Source organism: Alligator mississippiensis, chromosome 9 (genome assembly GCF_030867095.1).
Source record: "Alligator mississippiensis isolate rAllMis1 chromosome 9, rAllMis1, whole genome shotgun sequence".
In the NCBI taxonomy this organism is placed as follows: Eukaryota; Metazoa; Chordata; order Crocodylia; family Alligatoridae; genus Alligator; species Alligator mississippiensis.
This window is the reverse complement of record NC_081832.1, coordinates 13,748,724-13,776,242: the sequence shown is the minus strand read 5'-3', so window position 1 is coordinate 13,776,242 and position 27,519 is coordinate 13,748,724. Positions and strand designations below refer to the sequence as shown.

The following is a 27,519-nucleotide window of genomic DNA, read 5'->3' as shown; positions in this document are numbered from 1 at the left end:
TTTTGTAATGAAAAGTTTGGTTTCAACTTCAGTCACAAAAACTTGACGGGAACATTTAGTTTTAAATCATATGTGAACATGTAAATATAAAACTGTATCCTAATGCATTGCATGTGTGTAAATGAACTGAATCAAAGTAGCATAGGGTACTGTCATTCTGGCATTTTCAAACTTTGAGTGCAAGGCACTGCAACTTTAACATTCTTGTACCATAGTTTCTTTGTCTAACTAAAAGACTACCTGCACTTGAACATGCTGTGTGTATCGCGTGCCTTCCTGGAGAGGTGTGTAAACATCTCTCTTCCTCCTGGTAAAATATACAAATCAAGAATATCTGAGTTTTCTGAGATGAAAAATCTTATCACCGGCACAACGTTCTGAAACCAGTCAAACAATGTCCATGTATTTTTATTTAACAAACAAAAAGGTTAATCAAGTTTAATTTAAAACTGACCCAAAGCAAGGTTTCTTCTTTATTCCTTTACACAAATATTTTGGGAGAGGAACAGGTGCAAATTAAGCAAATTCTATTTAGAATATATCCCACGAATTCCATCATTATTCTCCAAATGTTCAAGACTGTAATTTGAGACTGAATCTTCTAGTTGCTTAAATCACAAGGACTCTAAGCCAGGCATCTTCTACTGGAATGTGGATAATAGAATATGGCCCAATTCTCCAGTATGGGGCAGCTGCTTTGCACCAATGTGACAGAAGGCAGCACACCCAACACCCACACCCCAGTGGGGAATCCTTTGTTGGTGCTGAGCCAGTGCAGAGACTTCTATATCAGCCCTCTCCCAAATCCCTCTTGCTTCTCCCTGCTGCCAACATAAGTGGAAGAAAGGCAGCATGGAACAACAGTCTCTTGGCAGCCTCAGTATCCACCAGCCTAAAGTCTGTTCTCATTGTATGCCTGATGGCCTAGCTACATACAACAACTGCAGAACTGGAGAGCTAAATGTAATGACACCTTTCAATACCCTCCCACCACTCTTCTCCTATCTACCTTCCAGGCCCTCCATCATCTGGGCTATAAAACTAGAATCTGGAATAGCTCTTTTCCTCCAGCAGCTCAGCTGATCAGTTAAAGCACCTTCCATTTAGTGATGCTGAGTCACTCAAAAGTATCTTCCTCAAGTTCTCTCTCATTATGTGGCTGTCAAGGAATACCAACCCTCTGCATGGACACCAGGGCTCAGCTACTCAGGAATAAAACCTAGGTCTCTGTATACTTGAGATCATATTTCTGCTGCCTATATTTAGTCACCCAGTACCCAAGGATTTGAATGAATGTGCAGAGTTAATTGAGAGTTGCACACTATAGAGTCTGACAGCTAGATTTTCCCTTAAAATGTGCTTTCATGATGCAAAGTTCACTAAGAGTATCTAGTGTTTAATTACTAAAAATACTTTGCGGAGTGTTGTAGCTCTATTAGCTACAGTCATGTGGCATTAAAGCTGTAGCCTCACAACTACAAAGGCAGCAAAATGGAAGGTGCTAAAATTTATGACATCATCCTAGTTCAGGGGTGGGCAATTATTTTGGCTAGCAGGCCACTTAATGAGTTTTGGTGAGCTGTTGAGGGCTGGGGGTGGTGGGAAGATGCCAACTGATCCTATCTGGCCCACCAGCCATTGCTGAGACCCCTAGGAGGAAGGGCTACACCCTGCTCTGCTCCATTCTGCTGCAGTCAAGGCCAGGCTGTGCCACACAGTGTGCAGACTCCCCCACCTCCCAGCATCCATTCCCCTAGCCCAGCTTCATGTTGATGCGGTGCAGTTGTGGCACTGCGGCCTCCAGCAGCTGGGCCTGCATGGGGAGTCTGCAAGCTGCACTGTCTGGCTTGGCCCCAGCTGCGGCAAAGAGATGCTGGGCACAGCCCTCCCTCCTCAGGCTCCCAGTGGCAGTCAGTGGGCCAGACAGGATCATTTGGCTGGCTGGATATTGCCCACGGGCTGTATTTTGCTCACCCTTGTCCTAGTTGCTACTATCCCCCCAATTAAGTTTAAAGCTGAGATTTAGAACTGGTTCAGTGGTAAGACAAGAGATACAGTTCAACACAGATGAGAACAAGTGGATGACGGAAGAGAAGCCATTGCTCTTTCACGAAGCTTTCAACTTGTATCGAACCATGATATCACCTTCTGGCTGTAATATTCCAAAGCCATATCTTTCCTTGTCAAACTCTGGGATCCCTGAACCGGGATGTTTCAGTTCCAAGTCAAAACAGGATAACAGGAGGAAAACAAACCTTAAAAAAAAAAAAGATAAAATAGTCAGATTAGCATCAGAGTATCCTTTGGTTTCTGTTCTAGAGGTCATAGTCTAAACTGCTTCTTAAAGCAGGATGATGTCTGGCTAAATAATCCCAGAAAAACTGTTCATCTAACACTTCAAAGCCTCCAATGAAAGGAATCCTGTAACTTCTCTAGGCTGTCTGCTCCAGTGCCAAATTCTAACTGTGCAGTCTGATATAGTTCATGCCAAATGTGTTTCAGGCTGAAGTTTTTGGAAAACTTCAGGAAAAATGGTTCAAGCTGCTACTGAGAATCAGAGTAGAGAAAAATAGCACGTAATCCTGTGATTCAAGATTACATCATAAAGCCCGAGGGGACTGAATTAAAGTTGTACAGATGATCTTATTTCTGGCATTTCCTAATTTTTGGACGCCTGACTTTGCAACCTAAATAGTTTTTTTCATGCATTTTGTATGTGTAATGTAGATCTATGAAACTGAAGCAATGAGTATACAGCAGTCATGAGCTTGGGAGCACTTTCAATATGGCACTATTTATGGTGACATAAATAACCTATTTACATAGTCTGGAGATTTGTCATCTTAGATGTTAAAAATACTACTTAAGTTAAAAATTAATTTCTAAAAGAGTTTTGATTTATTGAAGGGTAGACACCAATTTTATGGATGGTCTCAACATATTAACACAAACAAAATTCTACAGTCCCTGGGTAAGTATTGCATGTGGTGAGTTTTAATACAAAAAAAACCTTAATTTTCTATAATCTTCTAGGAGTTTATTATCATTAAAATTACAAATGGCCAGGATAAAAACCATACTGTAGGCATTTTATGTTACTTACTGTTTGATGCTATTAATTGCATGGAACTTCCCAATACATGTATTAATTCCTGCTCCCCATGGCAAGTTGTAATGTTTGAGTCTAGTCCCTCTTTTATAGAAGTCATTTTTCTCTGTGCCATCTGGATTGAGGAATCTGTCATATTTGAATTTCTGAAAAAGAATAAAGCAAATCCCCACCTACTGGTTACTGGACATGTTGCTAGAGCAGGTAGCTGTTTTTGAAACAGAAATGATTATTTGCTGTATATTTGTATTCTCCTGATATTAGCTGAACTGCTAGTTTAGAAAGAACATTGCAGACTCCTTAGGTGTATGTAGGAAGATATTCTGAAGGGAGGTGGAGCCCAAAGTGTACACTATGGACATACTTCCTGAATAAGGATTGGAGAATATGGGTCAACATGGTTATATGCCATGGGAAAGAACAGAGAGGAATTTCTCTCATCTAGGGAGTCCTTTAGGAGGTTGAAGGGGTTCTCGTATTTTAAGGAAGCCTGCTATAGACAACAAAGGAAAAAGGAGAAGGGGTGTTGGCATGGAAGGTTACTACTATGAATCTTTAACCTCAAAGCGTGTGCTCTCTGCCTTCGGCAATACAGTTTTCAGAGGCTATATTAGCACAGCAGGAAATGGTTTGCTTTGTTTTCTCTCTTAATAAGTTAGACTCTGTATATCTTTGAATATAACCTGATTTGACCATTAACGTTGAAGGGAACTAAATTGACTGTCCATCCATGAAGACTCTGGAGGCCTCTGTTTTCCTAGTTAGAGTCTACTAAGCACAGCCAGGACATAAAATGGAGCTGCTAGGGACTTGAGCTCTTTTCCCTAAAAACAGCAAAACTTCATGACAGCACGTAGGAGAAGCCAAAACCCTAGGAACGTGGTTGCCTATCAAAGAGACACAATCAAGAGTGTCCACCATACACCAGAAGAGAGTTACGCATTGTGAATCATGCAAAGAAACAGACAGCCATCAGTGACCTCATCCAATAGTGAATATGAGGCTCCATTTCCTACAGCAAGCAGGCATTCCCCACTTCTTGCATTTTAAGTCATGCACATATCTGTCCTGCTCCAATGGTTGGTTGCCTGCAGACAACTATGAATACTGAGTACTTTCATCTTGGTGACTCATGTTGGATCCTTTATGTCATGCACTAAGGAACCCAAAGCAATTAAAATACAAACTTAAGTGAATGAGCCCTTCCCATGCAGATTTCTGGTTATTTTGCTTATTCTAGGTCAATGGCTAAAATACATACAGAATGTATCTACACAAGCTGCTTACTGCACAGTAGCCTAATAACACTGCACAGTAGTGTGCTAGTCAAAAACCATGCTAATACACTACTGCACAGTGTTATTAAGCTACTGCACAATAAGTGTCACAAAAAAAACTTGACTGAAATTGTACATCAAAGTGATTTGCTTCTATAGCGAATCCAGTCTACAGGGCAGCGCTGGTCTTGGTTTCTTTGTATCTACAGATCAGCACCATAGCCAGATGTCAAGTTCATGGAGCTTGATGAGAAAATATTGGTCCCCAGCAAGCACACATGTAAGACGTGTCTACACATTGCCCTATGGTGACAGAGACGTGCTAAATCACCATACGGTGCACTACAGCGACATAGCAATCATACGGGTCTAGACATGATCCCAGCTACGTCGCCATAACGGCATGCTCCCCCCCCAGTATAGCACACCACTACAGTGATGTAGCGGCAAAATCTACCCATGCACCACGTGGTAGCCACCTGTAGAGCACCATGCTTTAGTACTTCCAAAGATAACTTCCATAGTACTTCCATAGCAACATTGCCATAGACGTGCCCATACATTCATAGAGTTTAAGGCCAGGAGAGACCAGTTTAATCATTTATTCTATACATCACAGGGCACAGATCCTCTCCCACTAATTTCTTACATCAAGTCAATGCAGGAAACCTTCACCTGATATAAAAATTGGCTCCTGTTGACACTGGCTCCAATGGGACTGTGACAGCATTCACCAGCTAAGGATTTACACTCTGGTTGAGCTAAACTATCACTTTTAAATACTTGCCTGGCATTCATTTATTATATTTCTAACCTGGATTTGTCTAGTTCAACTTTGAACCACTGGTTTTCACTGCAGCTTTCAGAGCTATCCACAATCGCCAATCTCTTCCTCCTGGAGGCACTTGTAAGCTCTGATCAAGTACAAAGCAACAACAAATCTGTGCAACCTGGGAAACATTCTTCAGCACCACCCACTTCATAAAAAGAAAAGCAGTTTCATTTTAGAATGAAGAAGGAACTACTGAATAATGGGCCTAAACATTAAAAAAAACCATGCACAACTAACAGCTTGCCTTGCATAGTGCTGAGACATCTTCAAACTGACAGTTCTGCAGACTGAAATCTTCAGCTTATCCACAAAACAAAAACTGCATTACAGCAACAGAGCAAATTTCCCTCCCCTTCTCTAGCAAATGTACCTCTGCTGTCTATAAAGGAGACAGGCTTTGTTTGGCGCAGCCAGTATATTTAATTTGCCTGTAGATGCAGGTGGTTCTACCAAACCACCAGCAAACCAACTCCACTGGTATTTTTCATGGATTCCTTCCTTGGCATAATAGCCTTAGGTACACTCTTGCCTGCAATAATCTTAACCTCAGACTTCAGTAAGCATGACCTCAAGATATCAAGATTTGTCCCTTACCTATGCCAACTCTGAATCTCTTCTAGTTGTAAAACTATAGCACTAGGAACTGCACAATTTGTCAAAGAGCCAGTTATGACAAAAGGTGTTGAGTTGTTGTTGTCGTCAAGAAAGGAGTTGTGACTAGAGTGAAAAATGAGTCAATTTTCTCTCTTTTTGCTTGAGGATTTTTTTCTTTTAAAACTAACCTGTCATCAGGTTTTGCTGAGTTAAACTAACATTTAGACTCTGCATACACCATCTCTGACTGGAGCACAGTAATTTAACCAGTTATTACTGGGTTTCCTGGCTTATAAACTGTATTTATCAGAATTTACATTATTTCAAGGCTGGTATCATTTCTGGCATCTTGGCCCCTGGCAGGTTCCATGGAGAGGAAGCAAAACCAGCTTGTTTCTTTGTTACAAAATTAGCAGGGGGGACTACAGGGGTAACAGATGTTTCTATATTTAAGCACTACATCAAGTTGTTATAGCAACTGAAAAATGGAATTCCAGTCCCCATAACAAGCCAGTGTTCCTCCTCACATACCACTGTTTCCACTTTTTCATTTTTAGAGCTCAAGTTTGCATGCCTTCCCAGCTTTTCCCAAAACACTGATTCTGGAGGACAAAAAGAGAAAAAGCACCTCTCGTTAGAAAAGTGTTCCTTAAAAAATATCACTTAAAAGGGAGAAGCAGAGGAAAGGAACATGGGATAAAATGTTCTCATAAATCAAAGCTGAGTTTATTAAAAGAGAATCCACAAAATCCTTCACACTGCTCCAAAGATCGGGTGCTAATTCCAGCTGGGAGTAACCATGTGCTGTTAGCATCTGGTGGCCACTCAGTGACCTGAGCCCAGCTGCACAGAAGACGCAGGAACCACTACAGCAGATGCAGCTCGCTGGCAGCCACAGCAGAGGGGCTACTGCCTCAACAGCTCATGGGGAGTGAATCCCCAGGCTTCATCATGCCTACTAGTGGTCCCTAGGAGGTCAACCCTGAGTCACATTTGCAGGATATAAAAAGTCAGCCTACTGCTGCCAATGCTGCATTTCTCCCATTTGACTGGTGGATCATGGATTTCTATCTATTTAGCTCTACGGACTTCTATCTATTATGCTCTCTCCACAGTAACCCAGGCTCTACATTTGTCCGGCCAAAACCTCACATGAAAATTTTAAGATTCATAGCTTGCTCCTGGTTATATAAAAAAATTTCAAGTTTCCAAATTTATGGTTGTTTGAAGAGTCCACCTAATTTAAGCAATCTATATTGTTGCTGGTAATTCTCACTTAATATTTAGTTTTAATTCTTAAGTGTCTAACATGAAGGTAGTGTTCTCTCTTTTCCTGACATGAGTGCACCTCTTGGATAAATATTCATGCAGGTGTCTGGAGCCTTTCATGGGAACAGACCAGAAGGGACCAGCTGCGTGGGGTCAAGTCCAGTCCCCTGCCATCATCATCAACCATATTATAAACAGGCCAAGCTTGAAGTGGCATCAGCTCTAACTGGCGTGTGAAAGGAGCCAAATTTAGGTTCAAGAACAGTTAACACAGTATCATATTTTCTACTCAATAGTTTTAAATAAACCAGTGCAGTATGCACTGTGAGGAGGAAGAGCAAAGAATGGTGTCATGAGAATTAAAACTCAGAAAGAAAAAGTTACCTCAGGGTCTTCATAGATATCTGCATCCATCTGGGGGCTTAAATATGGAAAAAGGCAGAGCCTATCTCCCTTTCTCAGGCTGTACTCCCTGCCATCTGCCAATCTCAGAGATGCATCTTCAAGGACTTCTCTGGTGATAAACGGGGCTGCTGTCAAACGCAGGGCTTCTTTCAATACACTGTCTGCACAAAAGGAAAACCAAGCAGAGAATTACTGCATCCAGTGAACAGAAGTGAGCAATCTGCAAACTGTTCGCTTTGCATTGGTGCATAATGGATGTAACTGTCCACTTCCAACAAAGCAAATTGCTAAACAGAGTTCTACCATGTAACCTGCTATCAAATGATGCTTACACCTTGGAGGGCTCCACATTTCCTGCACTCCCAGGGACCCTGGACAAGCAACAAAGGAGAGACAATGCAAGCTGTAGCCATGTCTTCAAGGATCTTCCCTAATATTCTCCTCCAAGAACGAGTGAAAGGGGCAAGTGCTTTGTTAATGAAGAGTGAGATTTCTAATGACAGGTCAACTGCATATGATCAAGTTTTAAAAAAATCCTTTTCATCATATTCAAAATCCAAATTCAGCTATGTAGCAGTCCCAGACTATACACATGATGGCACAGGAGAAAATAGTCCAATTGCCATAACTGCCTGTTGTGCCAGCATCGATTCTGACCCCCTGCCTCTGAAAACCCCAGCTTCACTCTAGGAAGCCAACAGTTTCTCATGATGCACACAATGCACAGGGAGTTCGCAAGTGCTGGGTGCTGCCAGGGCGGAGAGTCCCCTCAGGTACAGAACTCCCAGCCCCGGCTGTGCATGGGAGCCCAGACAGCTGATGTGTAGAGAGGGCTTGTGAGTAAGCACAGTTGTTGCTCAGGCAAATTAAGGGTGTGTTTGCAGGTACATTTTGCACGTGCAATCATTGCCTTCAAAAAACTCTTAGATAGGAAAAAAAAACTACATTACCAAAGATTTTTAACTGATATGTAAAGTTACATGATGGTAAGTGCTGTAAGTCAAATGCTGTAGTCCATCGACATCCACAAAAGAAGAGCACTAACCAAAAATAGGGGTGTTGTCCAGTATCTCTTGGCTAATGCCATGCATCTGTTTCATTGTTTGTCCTCTGTGTCCAAGTACTTTTTCTAATTCACCTTGAACTGCTGCCATGGCTGCAGGATGGTTTAGAAGAAATAGGAGAAGCCAGAAAACCGCAGGGCCTGCATTCCCCTAAAAATAAAGCACCCAAAAGGAATCAGAGTTATTAAAATTGTAAAGCGGGTGAATTCGAACCAGCAGGACTTCCATTATATTGCAAAAGGCACAAGTCAATGTCAATTCAATTTTCATTACAAATTCCTTTCAGTCAATAAGTGAAAAGTTTAGGCTGGCAGCTCAGTCTATTAACACAAAACCGTTCTTGAAGGACTGACTTTAAAGGACAATAAATATCTTTCAGACTCCTGTGCATTATTAATGGTAGTATTCCCAGAACTAAGTGGCAGAAACTTGAAAGATCTGACAACTCTGCCGTTAACAAGGGCAAGAAAAGAAGAAGCCTAGAAAGCTAAGACAAGAAGCTTGGCAAGTGTTCTGCCGTCATCTAGGAAGCCCACTCTAGCAGGAACAGAAAGTTGAGGCACAAAATGTAGAAATCCAGTGCTAGTTTCAAAACAACAGCAGACTTTTGCAAACAGTAACAGGCAAACCTTAATCAATAAGGTTTCAGTTACTTCACAGAAAAAAATTGCATACTACTTTTATGAGCATGCAATCCATGTGGGAAAAATTTACATCCACCTGGGAAAATTCTGTGATGAGGATCCTGTCTCAACAATAGTATATACTATAGGGTATACAGTATACCAAAATGGCTCACTTCACCCCTCTACAGTCTGCCCAAAGCTTACACACCAGTTAAATGCCATACAAGCTCTTTTGGTTACAGTTACTGCCATTGCCAGTCTGGTGCATACCTCAGTAAGTTTTACTGGGTATAAATCCACCTGATTCAAAAAACGTTGTCATTAGAAGAGGACTGTGATTTGCTCAGTTACTATTTTTATTTGCCAACCCTTAAACTACCAGCATATACCAATTACGTTACCTGCCAAACATGTTATAAACATGCAGCCCTCTCCAGCACAGCCAACTCACGAGGCTGAATCATGAATTTTACAATACTGAGTACTTATCTTCGAATGCCAGATCTTGGAGTCATGTGGTTAAATAAAACAGCTTACATTTTTTTTAAAGTAAGGATCTAATTTTCATGGCAAATAAAAAGAACTAAAAATGTATTTTAAAATTCCCATGATTTTAAAAACAAACTCACAATTCAGTGGCTGGATGATTTTTGAATGCTTGAGATTTGTAATAGTGCTTTTTCTGTCCCCTAGATTGTAAAGTACACATTTCTTGGGGTAAAGAATGGCTTTTTGTTGTGTTTGTCCAGCACAGGCATCTTAGCCTATGACTTATCTTTCTATGCAATACCTCAATACAAAACAGATAATAATAATAATAATAATATAGCCACTGTTAAGTGAGAGCTCATTTGTAGTGACATAATAGTCCCAGAGTATGGGAGGAAATGTGTCCGCATGTCAAACTAGTAGAGAGAAATATTTGATGGGCCAGCACTGTATATTTTTGTTCTTGTTAGAAAAAAAAATTGTGATGATTAAGTAAAAAGCAAAGGTGCATTTCTGTCAATACAGAGTGCATCTACGGTACATTATATCTAAGTAATTTAAAGAGTAAAGTGTATCACATAAATAATTCATTCCCTTTTTGGTAAGCATGATACCATTTTTGCTGCCTAAATTTTCAAGGAGGGTTGCTTTTTAATTAAAATGCAAGCATTTATAAATGCACATGAACATTTAATTATTCATGTTGGAACTAAACAGAATTAGACACACATTAGAAAGAATAAAGTATCTTTCATCTTCCTGTAGATTACATTCCAGAAAACTACAGTAGCTGTGAATGACCCGAGTTTGCCTTGTGATAAAAGAGGGTTTCAGTCCACTGCACAGTGCAATGTCATTTGAGGAAGATTCGTTTGCTGGTGTCAGACCAAAAAAGAACAAAGCACTGAAAAATCAAGTCAATGTTGAACCTTTTTCAGTGCCTATCTTAATGCAAATGCCTTTGCAGCAATTGTATATACTACTGAGGCAGATAATAACAGCTCAAATATATTTCAAAAGGTTACAAGCAACTGTTCTCTTCCTAACACACTGGCAATACCACCACAGAGGGTCCTCACCCCAACCCCCCTGATGTCAATGGGCTTCTCTCCACAGGCTCCACCGGGGTTGGGATGTGGCTCTAATGGGTATAATATCATCAGTGTACTAGAGAGTGAAACTGAATATTGCAAAGTAAAGAAAATCAGAATTACCTATGTGTGCTTTTGAAGATTTCTCCCATCAAGCTGTTTTTCTTAAAGACTGAGCCCCGCTTTATCTCTCAGATAAACTATGCAGTTTGGAGTGCAAACCTCAGTTTCTTTCAGGATAAATACTGTATTTACTCAAATATAAGATGAACCTGAATACAAGATAACCCCCCCTCCCCCCAGTAATTAGATTCCATATATGTAAAATGTATAAATTTGTTATAATTTTCCAGGTATAGAATCTAATTATTGGAGATTTGCCTTGAATTTGTCCCCTTCCCACAGTTACAGCACAGAAAATAAATCCAGCTCCTTCCGTCCTTGCTGTCAGACCCTTCTCTCCCTGACCCCATGGAAGTGAGTCAAATTTGAAAACGCTTTCTTTAAAATAACCATAACTGTAGTAAATTAGTTAATCCCACAATTGATGCATTTTACCTTTTTTGAAATTGCTGCAAGTTTTAGCACAGGTATTTACATAGGTGATGCATAGGGAGGGTATGGGGGTAGGGGCATGTGCCCCCCCTGAGATTAGCCACTGCCAATGATGCCACTGGTGTCTGTGGGCGGTCGCTGCTCACCACTCCCACCCCTTGCTACCAACACCGTCACGGCCGCCTTCACCACCAATGTCAGTGTGGCTGCCTCCGGGCAGTGCCCGCTCGGCACACCCTTGCCACCAACATCAGCGCAGCTGCCTGTAGGTGGTCCCTGCTCAGCCTGAATGTAAATTTGATACCTGCATCATGCACAGTAAATTTAAGCTGCCCACTTACTGCCAAGTAAATTTAAGCTGGTATAAATGCACATGTAGACACTCCCACAGTGCTTTTTTTTTATTTGCAAATATATTGCATTATTTCTACCAAAACTGTCCTGTGGCCACTATGGCTCACCTGACAGCCCAAATCACATCATTGGCATTATATCATACACTTTCCCAACACAATATCTGCACTGCACACCTGTGCTCCCATGCAACCATCATTCTCACCCTTGCCTTGTCACAAAGACATGCAATCTTTCCCTACACCCTTAACTTATCCGATGCCCCCTATATACATGATGCTAGTCCAAAGCCAAAAGGTTCACAATTTGCCATGTAGTTAATTGGGCTGGGCCCAGCAGAGTCAACAGTGTTCCAAGTCATAGTGACCCTGCAGACTGGCACTGATCAGTATCTGTGTACGTTCCAGATATCCCCCACAAAGGAACCATGTGCTAATTAACCGCACACTCACAACTGGAACTGGATGGTCTTGCCATGAGTCCTGGGATCCTCCAAAAATTAATATGCAGGTGAGGTGTAGGACGACCTGGCCCACCTCCACCTTGGTTAGGTTGGGGGCCACACTAATCATATACAACCAGCCAAGAGAGGGGATAACAGGGATTCTGATTGAATTGTTTGGGGCCCTGTTTGGTGATATTTGCCAGACATTTAAGACTGGTGAAGAAACAGAAATCTTTTGAAATGGGAAAGATACAACTCAGCTGTGGGAATGAAGAGGAAGTTGAAATGTATCGAGTGTAGTGGTTCATTATGACTTGGAAGAGTCAGCACTGAGAGGGACTGAACACAATGGGCATTACATCTTATCAAGACAGCCTGCACTGGCCTATGCCTTTTGGCTAAGATCAAGCACTTTTGGCCCCCAAAGGGAGAATGTAAAGGCTAGTTATAGTCTTCCTGGTACCAGCCTGGTATTGTAGTACCTCCATGCCTGGTGCTGCTTCCTGTAGAGGGTACCACCTGCACATTTTTTTAAGGGGAGAGCAGGGGAAGGTTTCCATCAGAATCAGTGGTGTCAGGGCTGACTCTGGTCCCCCTGGAGCCAGCCTGTTATTCCAGTACCTCCAAGCCCAATGCCAGTTCTCTGTGGAGAGAACACCTGCCTGCCTTTTTTTTTTTCAAAAAGGGCCCCCAAAAGAAAGAGGTTCCCATCAGTATGTTTGTTTAATATTGTCCATGTGTTTTATAGTCATGCTCACTGTCAGCTGCATTTAATCAACTTCATAGTTAGCTTCTCTTACAGAGCCCATGCTGCTTTTGGCAACAGTTTAATGATAAATGATGTGTTTAATGAGGTTTCCTTGTATGCAAATGTAAGATGATGGGCTTTAGGAAAAACTTGGTCAGTATTAAGCAATAAAGCTACAGTAACCAGAAATAAAAGAGAACAGATGTTGTAATGGATTTTTGTAGCCATAGATTATCCAATATACAAATATAGAGCCTGATCCAAGGAGACTTTCAATCGGTTTTTGATGATACCCCATATAATAAACCAATCCGATAGTTGAGGACTGTATATACCATAGAATATTAACAACGTCTAGTTCTTATATAGTGCTTCTCCACAGTAAAAACAAGCAGGGCTACAGACAGAAGAGGTGACTCACTGAAGGTTATACAGGGCCAGGAACAGAACCCAGTGAGCAAGTCTACATGTGCAATTAACGTGTCTGAATTTTCTGCACAGAAAATTCAGGCACATTAAACAGAGCTCCAGCATGCATCTGCACATGCATCTGTCAGGAGCAAATTTGCTCCTGACAGAAGCAGTTCAGTTTGGGGCTGCTCCATCCCTGCTCTCCCACCTCCCTCCCCACCCCCACAGCAGCTAAGGGGAGCTCCAGCTTTGGACTGGCAAAGAGCACGGGGGCTGGTCTTGATCTCCACAGGGCTGGGAGAGCTGTCCTGGTTACCAATCAGCTGCCTCCCAGCCCCATGGAGTTCAGGACTGTCTCAATCTCCACGGGACTGAGAGGCAATGTCCTGCAAAGCTGGGACAGCTCACCCCACCCTATGGCCCCCTGCTGCCTAGGCTGACCAGAAGCAATTTGCTCCCGGTCAGCATCTACACATGTGCTTTGATACATTAGTTTAATGTGCTGGTTTCTAGTACCTGTATCTACAAGTACTAGAAAATGGCACATTAGACTAATCTACCGGGCAGTAATTGCTGCACATGTGTAGACGGTGATGCTGCACTGCACATTAGATTAGTCTACTGCACACTAAAGCATCTCATGTACACCCAGTTTGATTAAGTCCCAGGCCAGTACTCTCACTTACTGCTTATAGACAATGGGTCTGACCCTCCACTTTACATCAACTTTGCACCACTATAATTGTACTGATGTCAACATTTTTCAAAAAACAGTCTCTTATTTTGAATGCCCAGCTTAAAGAAAACATTAGTCCAGTGTCTGTAAATTTAAATGACTGTTTTCAAGTACTTACTTGTGCCCGTTTTGATATAACTTCTTGTTAAGAACAGTGGGAGTTTTACACATTCTTCTTCCATTTGTTTTGAAGCCAGGCTTCTATCTATAGGGTTTTTTTCCTTATGTCACAGACAAGAAACTGACTTTCTAGAAGGCCTGGAACTATAGCTGTTTAGAAAACGTCTCTGCTCAAGATGTCAAACGTGATAAAATGCAAGCTAAAAACACCTGGAGACAGACTGTCATCTGTGATCTGTGCCAGAGACTACGTGTTACTTCTCCTGGGAGAGCAGCACCTTGGGCAAGGACATAAATGCTTTCAACAATAAGTCAGACACCACCCCCCAGTGGTGATTACGTTTCTGACTAGTTAGGTGCATAAGAAAAGGTTTACATATATAGCCAAGGAGAACCTTTGCTCCTACATGTGAACAGTGACTAGAGTTGCCAACTCTGAAAATTTTGTTGTGCGTTTCACAATATTTGGCTGGTTTCTAGAAGTTCCAGCTTCAGGATGCAGTGCATTATGTAAGAACTTCCACTTTCCCTTTAAGAAAAAATAAAAAATAAAAAAAGCAAATTTCCTAGCTTTATACCCAAAGAGAAAAACTTGAAAATGTGACCTCTAAAGGCTCATTATATTATTATTTGTTCATTATTTTCCAACAATCTTTTGATTTCAGAACCGTGACTCAACATTTTGGGATATTTGGGCTATGGTTGTGAGTAATGGGTATGTACATACATACGTACACGTTTTGAACACTATTGCTTACACACAGCAAGAGACAGCAGTTCAACTACTTAAAACTGGCATAGCTCTATTGGCTTCAAATGTATACCAAGTGAGGATCTACTCCAACAAATTCACTTGCACAGAATGATCTATGATTGATTTGTATCGCTTGTCTCAGTTCACACCAATTGTGATATCAAAAAATCCTTTGAAAAAACAAGAACATTCAAAGTTAAAGTTTCCTGGTGACTATAATTCACTGTACTAAGCCTGAATATTGTAACTCTCATGATCCCCTGCTAAAGGGCTTTGGAACAATAAATGATCACTTGAGCAGCAAACTGACAACACACCAGTTTTGTAGTGGATAGGGTACTATACTCATGACTACCCACCACCCTGAAACACATGAGTGACTGGTGCCTCCTGAATCTGGGAGGGCACCTGCAGATGCTGCTGACAGCAGCGGCCTTGTCATGGGGGCACCAACTCTACCGACAGCATCAGTGTCGGCCGTCAGGGGCGGCACCAGCCCATCAGGTTGGACACGTGGACCCCCTACCAGTTGCCTATGCTGAAACACTCTGCTGAGGAAGCATGCAGGTTGTAATTGAAGTCTGCCATACCAGATGCATTAAAAATAAAGCCAAGGCCTTGTGCTGTAAGAGTGGGACATGAATCTGTGTTTGTGTGCCTGGTGTGCAAACAGGTTGGCTCTGGCATATTCTCAGTTTACTCTGGATGAAAAGAGTGGAGTAGGCAAATGATGCTTAGCATTTACTTTGGAAGAAAGACTCTTCTCTGATGTAAATTTGCTACGGAGAAAGTTACTCAGGTGTATGTGTCTACTATCATTGTCAATCTCATTCTGGGGTAGCCATTTACTCAAGCTGGCTTGGACAAGGTGCTCCAGTACTACTCTGGGCAGCCAGCTTGGGAGAAGTGGTCGTGTGTTGCTCCTTACTCCAGAGTAAAATATATCACAGAGCAAAATCCAAGGGAAATTACTCTGGAGTCAATGTGTCAAGTGCCTAGACTGTAAGCACATCTACACGTTCATTAATGCACCTTAGATGCTGTGTATTTAGAATAGGATTTCCTATTAAAGTACTAACTAAATGCACAGTACCTAGAGTTACTGCGCAGTAGCACCAGAGCATGGTTATTTAGTGTCGCTACTCATTAACCTAATAACCCTGGGCAGTAGGCTATTAGCACCACTTGTACTGTAACGCACTACTGCACAGTGTTATTAGGCTAATGCACTGTAAGTGCCTCATGTAGATGCGCCCTGTAAGGAAATAAACTTTGGAAGGAATGGGCCAGTGCATATTTTGAGAAATGCCCTCTCTAGGATGGCACCAGAAGCCTCCACTAAGTTGTAGATTCTATATTATAAAAATAATGTTGATTCTTCTTTTCTGCAAGTGGTCTGGAGCTGTGCTTTTCTAACCCCAAGGCTGTATTGAAGGTCTAGATGACAATTGTGGAGTTCCCATTGGATATAGCTTTCTTGCATTGTTCTGTTAAGTCAATGTTATTTTTCCCATGCTGGTATAAATGTTGTCTTATTTTCCAATAGTATCATAATTTCTCCAGTGGACCCAGTCTATATTGATTCTAATGGAGCTCTGCTTTTTCCAGCCTCCTCACTTGCCAAAAGACTTCTCTCGCCAAAAGACCCGATGCAGTTTTACCTGTGTGACCCAGAGTTGCAGCAGCATGGCTCTGGACTGCATATCCTCATCTACTCCAAGCTCCTCTAGGTGCTTCTTGTAGCTCTCTAGCCAAGAGCTTTTATTTGCTTTGCAATTCAGTCTTTCTACCGACAGAAGTTTCCAGAGACGCTTCTTGATTCTGGCTACTTCCTTCTGTTCCACTTCACATAAAAAGCAGAAATTTGGTTACTCAATATGGGGGGACAGGGAGAAAGAAAAAAACTGCAACTGATCTGTTTTAGTAGCTCTTGGCTTAGTATGTGAGGATATAACTATAAAGCAAAGTGAAGATGTAACTGTAGACAGGTAAACATACTCATCCTGGTTTAAACCGAACCAGTACCCAACTAGTACACAGTCTGAAGATACAGGACTGCAGGCTTCAACCTACACTAGAGACCCAAATGCATCCCCAGGGCATCTTGTATTTATCTGCCCTGTTTGTTAGCTTCTGCTGAAGCCCAAGACACCACATTTGCCAATTGTGTTATCCTGTGCTAGAGAGACCCTGGACTAACAGGGCCTGTGTCTCTGGGCTACAATCACACCTTCGTACACTCAGTGATAAGAACACAGAAAACTTAAAGCTTTCCCAATGGTGCCATCTACTGCCCATAAGTGCTCTTCCAGATCTGGTCCAATGTAAACACTAGGACGGTCTTGCTCAGAAATCACTTACAAACCATATGCTCAGTGTCTCTGTGCTTTCCAGAGCAATGCTCCTTCCCTTTGTCCTAAACAGTGAGTCTCCATAACTGTGGCAGAGGCGAAAAGCAAATTCTCAGAAGGCAACAAAGAAGGAAGAATTAGACCCCTCTGTCGTCAGATATACCATAGTCCATGGGTTGTGCCAAAAATTCTCATTTTTAGCCTTGCCTCTATTGGGAAAGTGAATTATATTCGGAAACACAGTTAATCAGCATGGTATTAAGCAATGTTCCCTCTAAGGAGTAGCAGTCCATGAGCTTCAGTCCGTGAGTGCGCCACTTCAGTCCCGCCTCCCCCTTTTGGTGCGACTGGGCAGGAAGTGGGGGCTGCCTGGGGCCTGGTGCGGGCTCCACCGGCTCCGGGGAACTGCTCCGCTCCCCCACATCACCTCAGGGAGCAAGGAGGCACGTGGTGTCAGGGCTGGGGAGTGGAGCAGTTCCCTGGAGCTGGCAGAGCCTCACTCAGGGCAGGCAGCAGCTCCTCCCTGAGGTGAGGCAAGGCAGGGATGGAGGCTGGGGCTGGCATGGGCTCCGCTGGCTCCAGGCCTGACGCCACATGTCTCCTCACTCCCCAAGGCGACGCGGGGTAGCGGAGCAGTTCCCCGGAGCCAGTGGAGGCTGCACCAGGCCCCAGGCCCCAGGCCCTGTCCCCTGTCCCTGCAAGGAGCTTACCTTCAATACGTGTCCCACACCATAGCCCAGCTCCTCTCCCAGCAGATGCACAGCCATAAAAAGCTTGTGCACGGCAAAACTTTTACTTGCAAGCAGCCACGCACGTGCGCACCTTAGAGGGAACCTTGGTAATAAGTCCCATACAGTCATACTCAATACATTTCCTATTTGGAAAGCAAGCATTGACCACATCCAGCTAATACATTTCTTGACAAACCCTTATGCAAAGCTGATATGACCATGCTGATATTCCAGTGAGCCTGGCACTCACTTGGCCAGCAGGCAGCCCTAGCAAGCAGGTTCCATGAAAGTGACCTGTGGAGACTTAGCTGACTTTTGCCCCTTCCTACAGGGGCCAGGATATAGAGACACAGCACAGATCTCTCTGACTATGACACATGACACACCATGCCACGTTACAGGATTCGAAGTCTTTTCCCTTTTCCCATCCCACGTTCCACAGCAGCCGATACAGGGTCAGGGCAGATTCCTTCAGGTGGCACACAAGGGATGCACAACAGCCAATTCCCCAGATAGCATGCAAGCAATGCAAGAAGGGCCTCAGCTAAAATAAGTTGCCTTTACAAATGCCATGGGAGAATGGGGGTAGAAACTGATGTCTGGGGTCCAGAGGATCTAAACCATTCAGAGATTTATTGTTTAAAGACAATCATCTTTATATGTCATCTGAAAATCAACCAAAAGCCAGTAAAAAAAAGAAATCAAACCGCAGACCAAAACCTCAGAGATACATGCAAAGGGAATATTAATTAATCTGTATGTGCAGTTGCAGGAGCTGTGCCAATAAGTTAGCTGTATCATGGCATGGATTAACATGCTCGACTACCTGGCCTTATAAGAATGACTCTCTCTGCCCCCTACATACTAACCTGTGGTTAGCATAGAGCGGGCTGCTCTCATCAAAAGCCGATCCAATTTATAGAATTCATTGTAGACTTCAGAAGAATGGGCTCGGTCTTTATCTTGAGAAGAAGGATCATCATAGTTTTCTTCTTCATTGCCATACAGTGTCAGATATCCAGCTCTGTTTAGGAGAAACAAGGACAATACATTTGTTTCAGAAAAGATAAAACAAATGAAAACCTGGTTCCACTAATGTCCAAAGCAAAGCTTGTATTTGCCTGGCTTTCACCTAACAGGTTTAGTATTTTAATCTTAATATGTCATTAAAAAATTCTTTACCATATATTGCAAAACTTATGTAGGTCATGTGCAACAAAAATTATTTCTTAATGTAGAGGGTAATAGTACAGTATAAGTGAAGTTCTGATATTTTATTTTACATCTGTTTTGCTTTGTTTTTCACAGATTTGTCATGTACACAAGTACAGATCCAGCTCCTGCTTTTGCATACAGGTTACTTCTACAAAGTCTATACATCTTAAAAGAACACTATCAAAGTGTTCCCGTGGAGGATAGTTTCAGGCTAGACGTTAGGAAGCGCTATTTCACTGTCAGGGCGGCTAGGACCTGGAACCAACTTCCAAAAGAAGTGGTGCTGGCTACTACCCTGGGGGTTTTAAAAAAAAAAGGGCTAGATGAACATCTGGCCGGGGTCGTTTGGCCCCAGTACTCTTTCCTGCCATGGCAGGGGGTCGGACTATATGATCTCCTCAGGTCCCTTCCGACCCTACCAACTATGAAACTATGAAAGTGCTCATGTCAAGTGCTGAGAAGTTAGGAACGAATAAGATTATGATACAATCTTTCATTGTAGAGTTATATGGTATTTTTTTCCGCATTTGGTGCACAGGATGGATGGTGCTCACCATGAACAGCTGTTTAATATGTGCTTTATCCTTGTTGTACAAGGTGAATTATTTAGGTCAAAGGTCTGTCTCAAACTTAGGTAGCCAATTGGGCTAGCAGGGTTAAGACTGATTGGGTTCCGCCACCAATAGAACAGAATGGAGTGATCTGGCTTGCATCACCTTACCTGTTACTGACTACTCCACCTACAAGCCTGAACAATTTGGTACCTATTTATAGCTTGGTTACCTCAGGGATGAATTTATAGCTTGGTTATCTCAGGTCTGTCAGGATGAATCTAGAGTGAGACTCAAACTCAAGCCTCTGGAGCTATAGTGAGACACAAACAGATCTTCTCCCAAGCCCCTTAGCATTTTACATGCTGCAGTAAAGAAAAAAATAATGGAGCTTAGTGTGATATCCGAAGGCGAGGGACTTTACTGAAACTTTCACCTGAGCATTGTGCTGTAAGACAGATAGAACAAGCCTCCTTCTTGCCATTGCTGATTCTGGTCAGAAAGCAGAAGAGTCTTGAGGTTGAAGAACATTGCTTTTGTGAGGGATGAAAGGTTCTTGTTCTGCAGAGTCCTGCAGAGAAACAAGTTTGCAAAAAAGCCTTCATGTATAATTCTTACGATCAGTGTTTAGCAAGAGTCAAGTCCCACCTACATCACAGGCCCTATAACTCTGGTATCTGAACCTAGTCCACAAGCCCTGCTCAGACAAATATGCTCTGTGGAATGGGGAACCTGAGCAAAGTATCTTTCCCACTGCAGCGCAGCATGCCCTTCAAGGCAACTCCTAGAGCAGCAATGGCAGTAGTAGCATGCAAGCCCTGATCTGGATTCTGTTCTGTCCCAGGGTAGAAAGGCAGCTGTAAAGATCAAAGCTAGGTTGGAAACTCCCCAGCTTTTAGGTGCATTTGGATTTGTTTTTTGAATGGAGGTAGAAGCTCCTGAGAAAGAATCAAATGCTGAACACTGAGGCCACATCCCCACGAGTGGGAACATGTGCTTCATTGCACCTCAAAAGTTTGAGGCACTGCAAAACACACACAGTACACACAAATAGGTTCTCCATGTTGCATATATGCAGCACAGAAGCAAAATTAGAAAATGGGAAATCCCGTCACCTAAAAAGCACGGAGAAAAAAAGTGGCATAGTACATGTGGCAGCAGCATGCACCGCCCAAAGCCTGAGCCTGGTCAGCCAGTCATTCTCCAGCTGGCAGCCAGGCTCCACATGCCCAGATCACGACTGCTACAGTTACAGGAGGTCCCCAGGACCACAGGTAAGGCTGCTGGGGCCAACCCAAGGGTTGACTTCACCCTCCCCTACCCCACCTGGGGCAATTTGCCATGCACCAGAGCATGTATGCATGGGCAGGGGTGTTTCTTGGGGATAACCAACTATGTGGTCCCAGGGAAACACACCTGCATGCTCATGGGGATGCTCCCTGAGATGCTATCTCTGTGGATTTATATTGTGTCATTACTATCGTTCCTGTTTCAGCTAGAGGGGGTGGGGTGGTGCAGGCTCTATGGTGCACAGTTGGCAGCCCAGATGCTGCAAAATTCAAGGACACAATTGAAGTGCTCATGGTACAGTCTGTCAGATTCCCATGAACCTGTGAATTCTGTTAATACCTTGTCACAAGAACATGAAACAGGAAAAGTGACAGTCCAGTGAGTTGGACTTTACTGGCTCATGAATTACGAAGAGAATTTAGGTAGCAATTTTCCATCCTTGGAGGTTTTTAAGACCTGGATAGACATAGCCTTGGCTGGGATGATCTAGTTGGGGGTGGTCCTGCTTTGAGCAGGGCGTTGGATTAGATGTGACATCCTGAGGTCTCTTCCAACCCTAATGTTTTATGATTTTATGAAAAATGACTTAGCCAGGGAAAGGTCAGTTTGCAAATGCATTCACATTTGGGGCAAACCAGAGGTCAGATGAAAAATTTGATTGCAATGGTCTAAAATTTGCCATGGAGGCAAAGGGATTTCCACTGATGAGCTTCCAGTAGGCACTGCATTATGCTACTACTACTCTTGTTCCTTAAAAAGAACAGTCCTTCTGTGACAGCTGTTTTCATGCCACTGAAATGGTTTCCAAGGGACTGATTAGGTGTCATTTTCCTTGATGTATTCTGTCCACTTGGGACTTCCCCACACAAGACTGTCACACAGGACTGGAGAATACTGCAGCTCCAATCTTTTCAGGTGAAGTTGTGCTAATCTTTGGTAGCTGATTCAGTGCAATGTGCTGCTCATATTAACCCACCAGAGGAACACAGATGACCCTGTGAACCTTCTATTCTAGAAATTAGAATTAACATAATAAACACTATTAATATGCTAAAATAAACATAAGAGCATAATAGAGAGCAGGGGTACCATAAAACTTTAGAGCTCTCAAGCTATGTGTAAATGTAATGGTACTTAATAAAAAATCTGAAACGAGGCTCTATAATAGGGGCAGACAGTTATTTTGGCTGGAGGCTGCTTAACGAGTTTTGGTGAGCCTTGATGGCTGCCCTGCCCCCTGGTAACTGTCATGACCCAAAGGTCTGATTTTTGTGTGTGCTTCGGCACTAGAATTATCCCTGTGGGATTACAGCTTCATTGCACAGTGGAGTTTTGCTGCACAGAGAACCTGCATGCAAAGGAGAGAGTTCCCGCAACTTTGCAGCTGTCTTTGCAGGGTGCATTTCCCTTTGCAACACAGAAATGCACAGTGCAAAGAGTTCCCGCTCTTTGAATGCAAATTTGTTCCCCGCTATTGGCTAGTTCTAAATTATTCCCACGTGGCGGCTAGCGATTGGCCTGCTAGCCGTATAAGAGGCTTGAGCAGTTTCCACCCAAGCCGAAGAGGACTCCACATCCATCTTGTGGGGACTCTGGGTACGCGGCAGGGTGATAGAAACCCTGTGTGGGACTCAGAGGAGCTTGGCGGCCTGATCCACCGCCCACCTCTTCCCGTCTTCGAGTGGTAACCTTTTATAAGACGTATCGACGAGTTTTGAGGCGCGCTTGTCCTGAACATCCGGAGTTCTGTTTGCGTGGAGCCTAGCAAACTCCACGTGATTGTTCGTGTTCTTTCTGTTTGTAACCGCAACTCAAGCAAGTTTTCAGCCTGCACCGCGACCATCCCGGTGTAAGTAAACAATCTTAAATCAATCGTTAAGTGTCTGTGCCTAATTCTAGCTCGGCACCCGCCCTCTCCTATCCGGCGTGCCCGGGCTGCCGGCCACAGCCCGCGTGCAGCGTGACAAGGGCCTGGGTTCGCGCCCGGCCCGCACAGTAACCATCTTGGTACCAGAAGTCCTACCTCTAACCCCTGATCTTTGCCACCAGAAGTCCTTCCCATTACCCAAAAGTACTCTTTTTGGGAGGAAGTGTGATGCTATCTTGAAACCAAAAAAACCCAAATCATTTACTAAAAAATAAAACATCTACTATAACTTATTTTAATTTTATTTTAAAACATTTTTGGCCTGATTTATGGGTGCTTGCATAGTGTATCTAGTGGCAATTGCATAACAGCTTAAAATACAGTCCTGGTCTTGTATATTGTGTGTGGACGGCAAGGGGGTGTATGTGGGGAGATGTGGTTGGGAAGTGAGCGTGTGTGTGGTGGGGTGTGGGTATGGTGGGTGGGCATGGATGGTTGTGGGGTTATAGTGCATGGGGTGGGAGAGAGAGGGAGAGAGAGACAGGGCCAGGCCACCAACTCTATTGCGTGTGGCTCTCGTGGACTGCATGCGAGCCTCACCTGATACAGCCAGGCAGACCCCATGCCTAGGCTCCAGGCTTCTGCCACCTCACCCTGGGTTCCTGCCAGCCCCAGGGCACTGGCATGGGCTCTGTGCTCCTGCTCACCACCACCAACCCCCGCTGCTTCCCTACTTTTCCTCCTGCACGCCCATCTACCACAGCTGCCACCGCTTCCCAGCTGCCACTCCTCCAGCCCACTGCCACTGCTTCCTATCACCCCCACTCCCCACTATTCCCCCTACCTGACACCCACCACCGCTTCCCACACATCTCTTCCCCACCCACCCACCACTCTGGCTTCAGCCTGCCCTGGCCAGCACCACACATTCCTGGCTGCATGGCCAGGATCACATGGCGTGGCATGGAACCAGCCCAGCCTGGCACAGGCCCTGCAGCATGGGTGCATCAAAGTGGTTTCTCCTCCCCACTCCCTCCTGGCTAGGCCCTGCCAACTCCATGCCACGTGGCACGGCATGGATCCGGCCCAGCCTGAGTCCTGCAGCATGAGCTGATTGCGGTGGTTTCCCTCCTCCCGCATCCACTCTTACCTGACTTTCCACTTGGAAGGAGGGAGTGCTGGGAACAGCCAAAGGGTCACCAGGCCAGAAGTCACAGAGGCTTCTGATTGAGGGCAGGGGGCAGGCTGGGGCCAGCCCGGGCAGGCCTTGCTGCTCAGTCACTGGGTCTAGCCGCCAGCTTCTCCTGGGTCCTGTTCCCACTGGCCCCTCATCATCTTTGACAGGCAGCCAAGTGCAGATAATAATTCATTCTCTAAATTTTTTAGGGACCCCCACAGGCTGGATAGAATGACCTGGCAGGCTGGATCTTCCCCGTGGGCCACATTTTGCCAACCCCTGCTCTATAAGGTAAAACCAGCACCTCTAAACAATTGTCGCTCCATCAGTTTTTATACCTATATATTAGAGCAATGCTTTTCAACCTTTTTAGACTCAAGGCACCCCTTGGAAAATGCCAGCTCTTAGTTTTCACTTTTTTAACTACAGAAAAATAATAGAACAGTTTTTCTGTTGCAAAGACCTCAGAAAGACAACAACTATGCATTTCTACTTGAAATCTCTGGGTTTATCGTGTGAATCATGTTTGCAAAACTAACAGTGTTAAAATTGCGTGGCACCCCATGGCACCCTTGAAAGGATCTCAAGATACTTCAGGTTGCCACAGCAACCTGATTGAGAATAAATAGAGGGTTATGTCTGACTAAGGACTGCTTCCCCGAACAACTTACATCTATCTTTAACAGAGTTTAAAACTTCTGTTGGCAAGAAAATAGTCAGAAGGGGTCACTCAACTCTTCTCAATTTCAAAGGAGCAAATTTAAATAAACTAAGGGAACTCATGAAGTCAACTGCATTGAGAACTTGAATGTGAAGGAGGCCTGGATTTTTTTTTAAGTCAAAGATTGAAAAAAAAAACTATCTCAAGTAAGAAGAAAAAAAATTGTAGGAAAGATGCCAGATATAGCTGGATGACTACCTACCCTTAAAAGGATATCTGGAACCAGCAACAAATGGAAGTAGTACTGATAAGCAAAGAAAGTACTGGTTTCAGATTATATCTTTGAGGTCAAGAAGGGAGTAAAATGAAAACGGCTAATGAACAAAGCTAAATTATACCTTGGAAAGGTTATTAAAACATATAGGTAAACAATCATCAGATCTGTAAACCAAAAAAGAACATGGAAAAAACTGGGCCATTATGTATTTTGGGTGAGGCTCAGATAAAAAATAACTTGCTGTGGTCCAAAATCTAAATGAATACTTCACCTCAGTTTGCAATAAGGGAAATGAAGTTGAACAAAGGCAAGGCCAGACCAGCTAATGGGAAAGAAATTCCTACTACTGAGATGGAGGCAAAACTCAGAGAGCCAGAGAGCTTAATTCACTCACAATGGAGGAATAAGGACCAGGTAAATCTCTGTCCCAGAATTCTAGAATTCTTGGGGGTGGAAGGGAAAAGGAAGGAAAACTGGCACATGAAAATGCTGGTCAAGTAATAAGTACTTATTAAAAGGCTATAAAATTGAGGACAGCACCAAACCTTAGAAAATAGTAAATATAGAATATATATTTAAAAATGAGAAAGAAGTGATCTGGAAGACCACCGGCCTATTTGTCAGATCTTAATAATATGCAAGGATTTAGAGCTAATGTTAAGATAAAATGGAAAATTTTAAGGTGAAAGGAAAAATAGGGTTTACTAAACAGATTGTGCCAGATTAACAAGGATTTTTTTTCTATTAAAAAGTGAATGATTTTGTATACAAAAGAAAAGTAGTATATCTCATCTCTCTGAACTTTAATAAAGCTTTTGATATTGTGACACATGGTAAGTGTGCAAATGGAAGAAATTGGAGTAAATGAAAAAAGTATTAAGTAAATGAAAAAAAATGGAGTTAGTACAAGAATTGTAAAACAAATAAAGATTGGTTAAAGAGGGAAGATTCTGGAGAAAGGGGAAGGAAGTATCATCCTAGAAGGAGGTTATTAGTCTTGAGACTGTTCTTATTTAATGCCTTCATTAAGGACCTTAGGGCTAGGGACACACATTACACATAAATCAGTTTAGGTGATCAGAAACTGGTTTAAACCTGTAACAGAACAGACATTCAGTGCACATAAACCAGTTTGAAAATGGCTAAAACTGGTTTGAGATAAACCTGGTTGAATGCAGTATCAGACTTAACTGATTTGGGTCAAACTGGTTTATGCAATGTCTGTCCCAGGCCCCTTCCTTGTTTAAGTTAAATCAGAGTCCTCCAGCATCCCAGTTGTTCTGCAACCCTGGGTGGTGCTCTGCTCTCTCTCCTCCAGCCCAGCAGGGCTGCCCCACCCCTCTGCTCCCTGGCTGCAGCTCCAGCAGAGACTGCACTTAGAGAGCATCTGCCTAGCTTCCTCCTGCTCCTCCCCTCCCTGTCATCACTCCTTGCTCAAGCAGAGATTCCCCCCTCCCCTCTGCCTTACACAGACACCTCTCACCATTAACTAGCATACCGCATACTGGATACTAGAGGTGAGTGAAGCGGACCACATTCAATTGCCCAATTCAGAGGACAGTGATTTGATTCGTTGATTCAGATCACTGTGCTGATTTGATTCAGCTGAATCTGAACATGAAGATTCAATTCTGATTCAGAGAATCAGTGATTTGGCCATAGACACAGCTTTATATGTTTTTTCTATATACCTCAAGGTACCAGGTGCAGCTCAGGAGCACTGAGGTGGTGAAGCAGATGGAGCATGTGGAGGTTGGGGGTGAGGGGTCCCTCACATGCTCCGCAGCAGACCCAGAAGTGCTTCTGGTCCACTTCCAGGTCTGTCGCCAAGTGCACTGGGGACCCCCCTGCACTCCTGTGGGATGCTCCATCCCCCCCACCATCTCAGCATTCACGAGCTGCCTGGTACCTTGAGATATGTAGAAAAAACATATAAAGCTGTGTCTATGTCCAAATCATCGAACCTCTCCGAACCAATTCGGAGGCTGCTGATTACATTCAGAGAGATTAATGGGTCTCCTGATTCAATTCAGGTTCAGAGATTTGGCCACTGAATCAGGCCAAATCTCCTCTGAATCAAATCAGTGACTGAAGCTTCACACAGCTCTACTGGCTACCATCCGTGCTGTGGGAGACAGGACAAAGGCAGACAGGCCAGTTTCATCTTAGGGCTTTTTGGAACTAATCAACAGGTCACCTGATAATGTCCCTCTGTTCCTTTCTTGGAAATAGTTGTTTAAGAAGAGCTTGAACTAATGAGAGAGTCTGTTGTTTTGTCTGATGGGCTGATAAATGCTAAACAACTCTCTGTGTAACTCCCTGCTGTGTAACTCAATGCTCTTTTATCAACAGCAAGGGGGGAGGGACCTCTCCCTAATCAGAGCATCCTGCAGGGGCCTGGCCATGCCCCCCCCCCCCCCTCAGCTCAGCATTAGGGAAGGGAACGGAAGGGAGGGCTGTTCTAGCGGCCCCTGGCTTCCAGCCTGAGCCACTGCAGGCATGTGCCTGCATTTCTTCAGT

The 27,519-nt window shown here is 43.5% G+C and overlaps 1 protein-coding gene across 4 annotated transcripts in view; it reads right to left on the bottom strand.

Annotated features, from left to right (window-relative positions):
* Positions 1 to 392: 392 nt before the first annotated feature.
* The window catches only part of PTGIS (prostaglandin I2 synthase), a 74,580-nt gene continuing 47,453 nt past the window's right edge, over positions 393 to 27,519 (bottom strand). For all 4 annotated transcript variants that reach the window (XM_059733160.1, XM_019484533.2, XM_059733161.1 and 1 more), the window contains 7 exons: positions 20,164 to 20,298; positions 18,831 to 18,985; positions 16,541 to 16,722; positions 8,532 to 8,700; positions 7,466 to 7,647; positions 3,104 to 3,255; positions 393 to 2,255 (listed from right to left, as the gene is read on the bottom strand). In XM_059733160.1, coding sequence (XP_059589143.1) covers positions 2,108 to 2,255; positions 3,104 to 3,255; positions 7,466 to 7,647; positions 8,532 to 8,700; positions 16,541 to 16,722; positions 18,831 to 18,985; positions 20,164 to 20,298 — 1,123 coding nt within the window. In that variant the 3' untranslated portion in view covers positions 393 to 2,107. The remainder of the gene's footprint in view (positions 2,256 to 3,103; positions 3,256 to 7,465; positions 7,648 to 8,531; positions 8,701 to 16,540; positions 16,723 to 18,830; positions 18,986 to 20,163; positions 20,299 to 27,519) is intronic.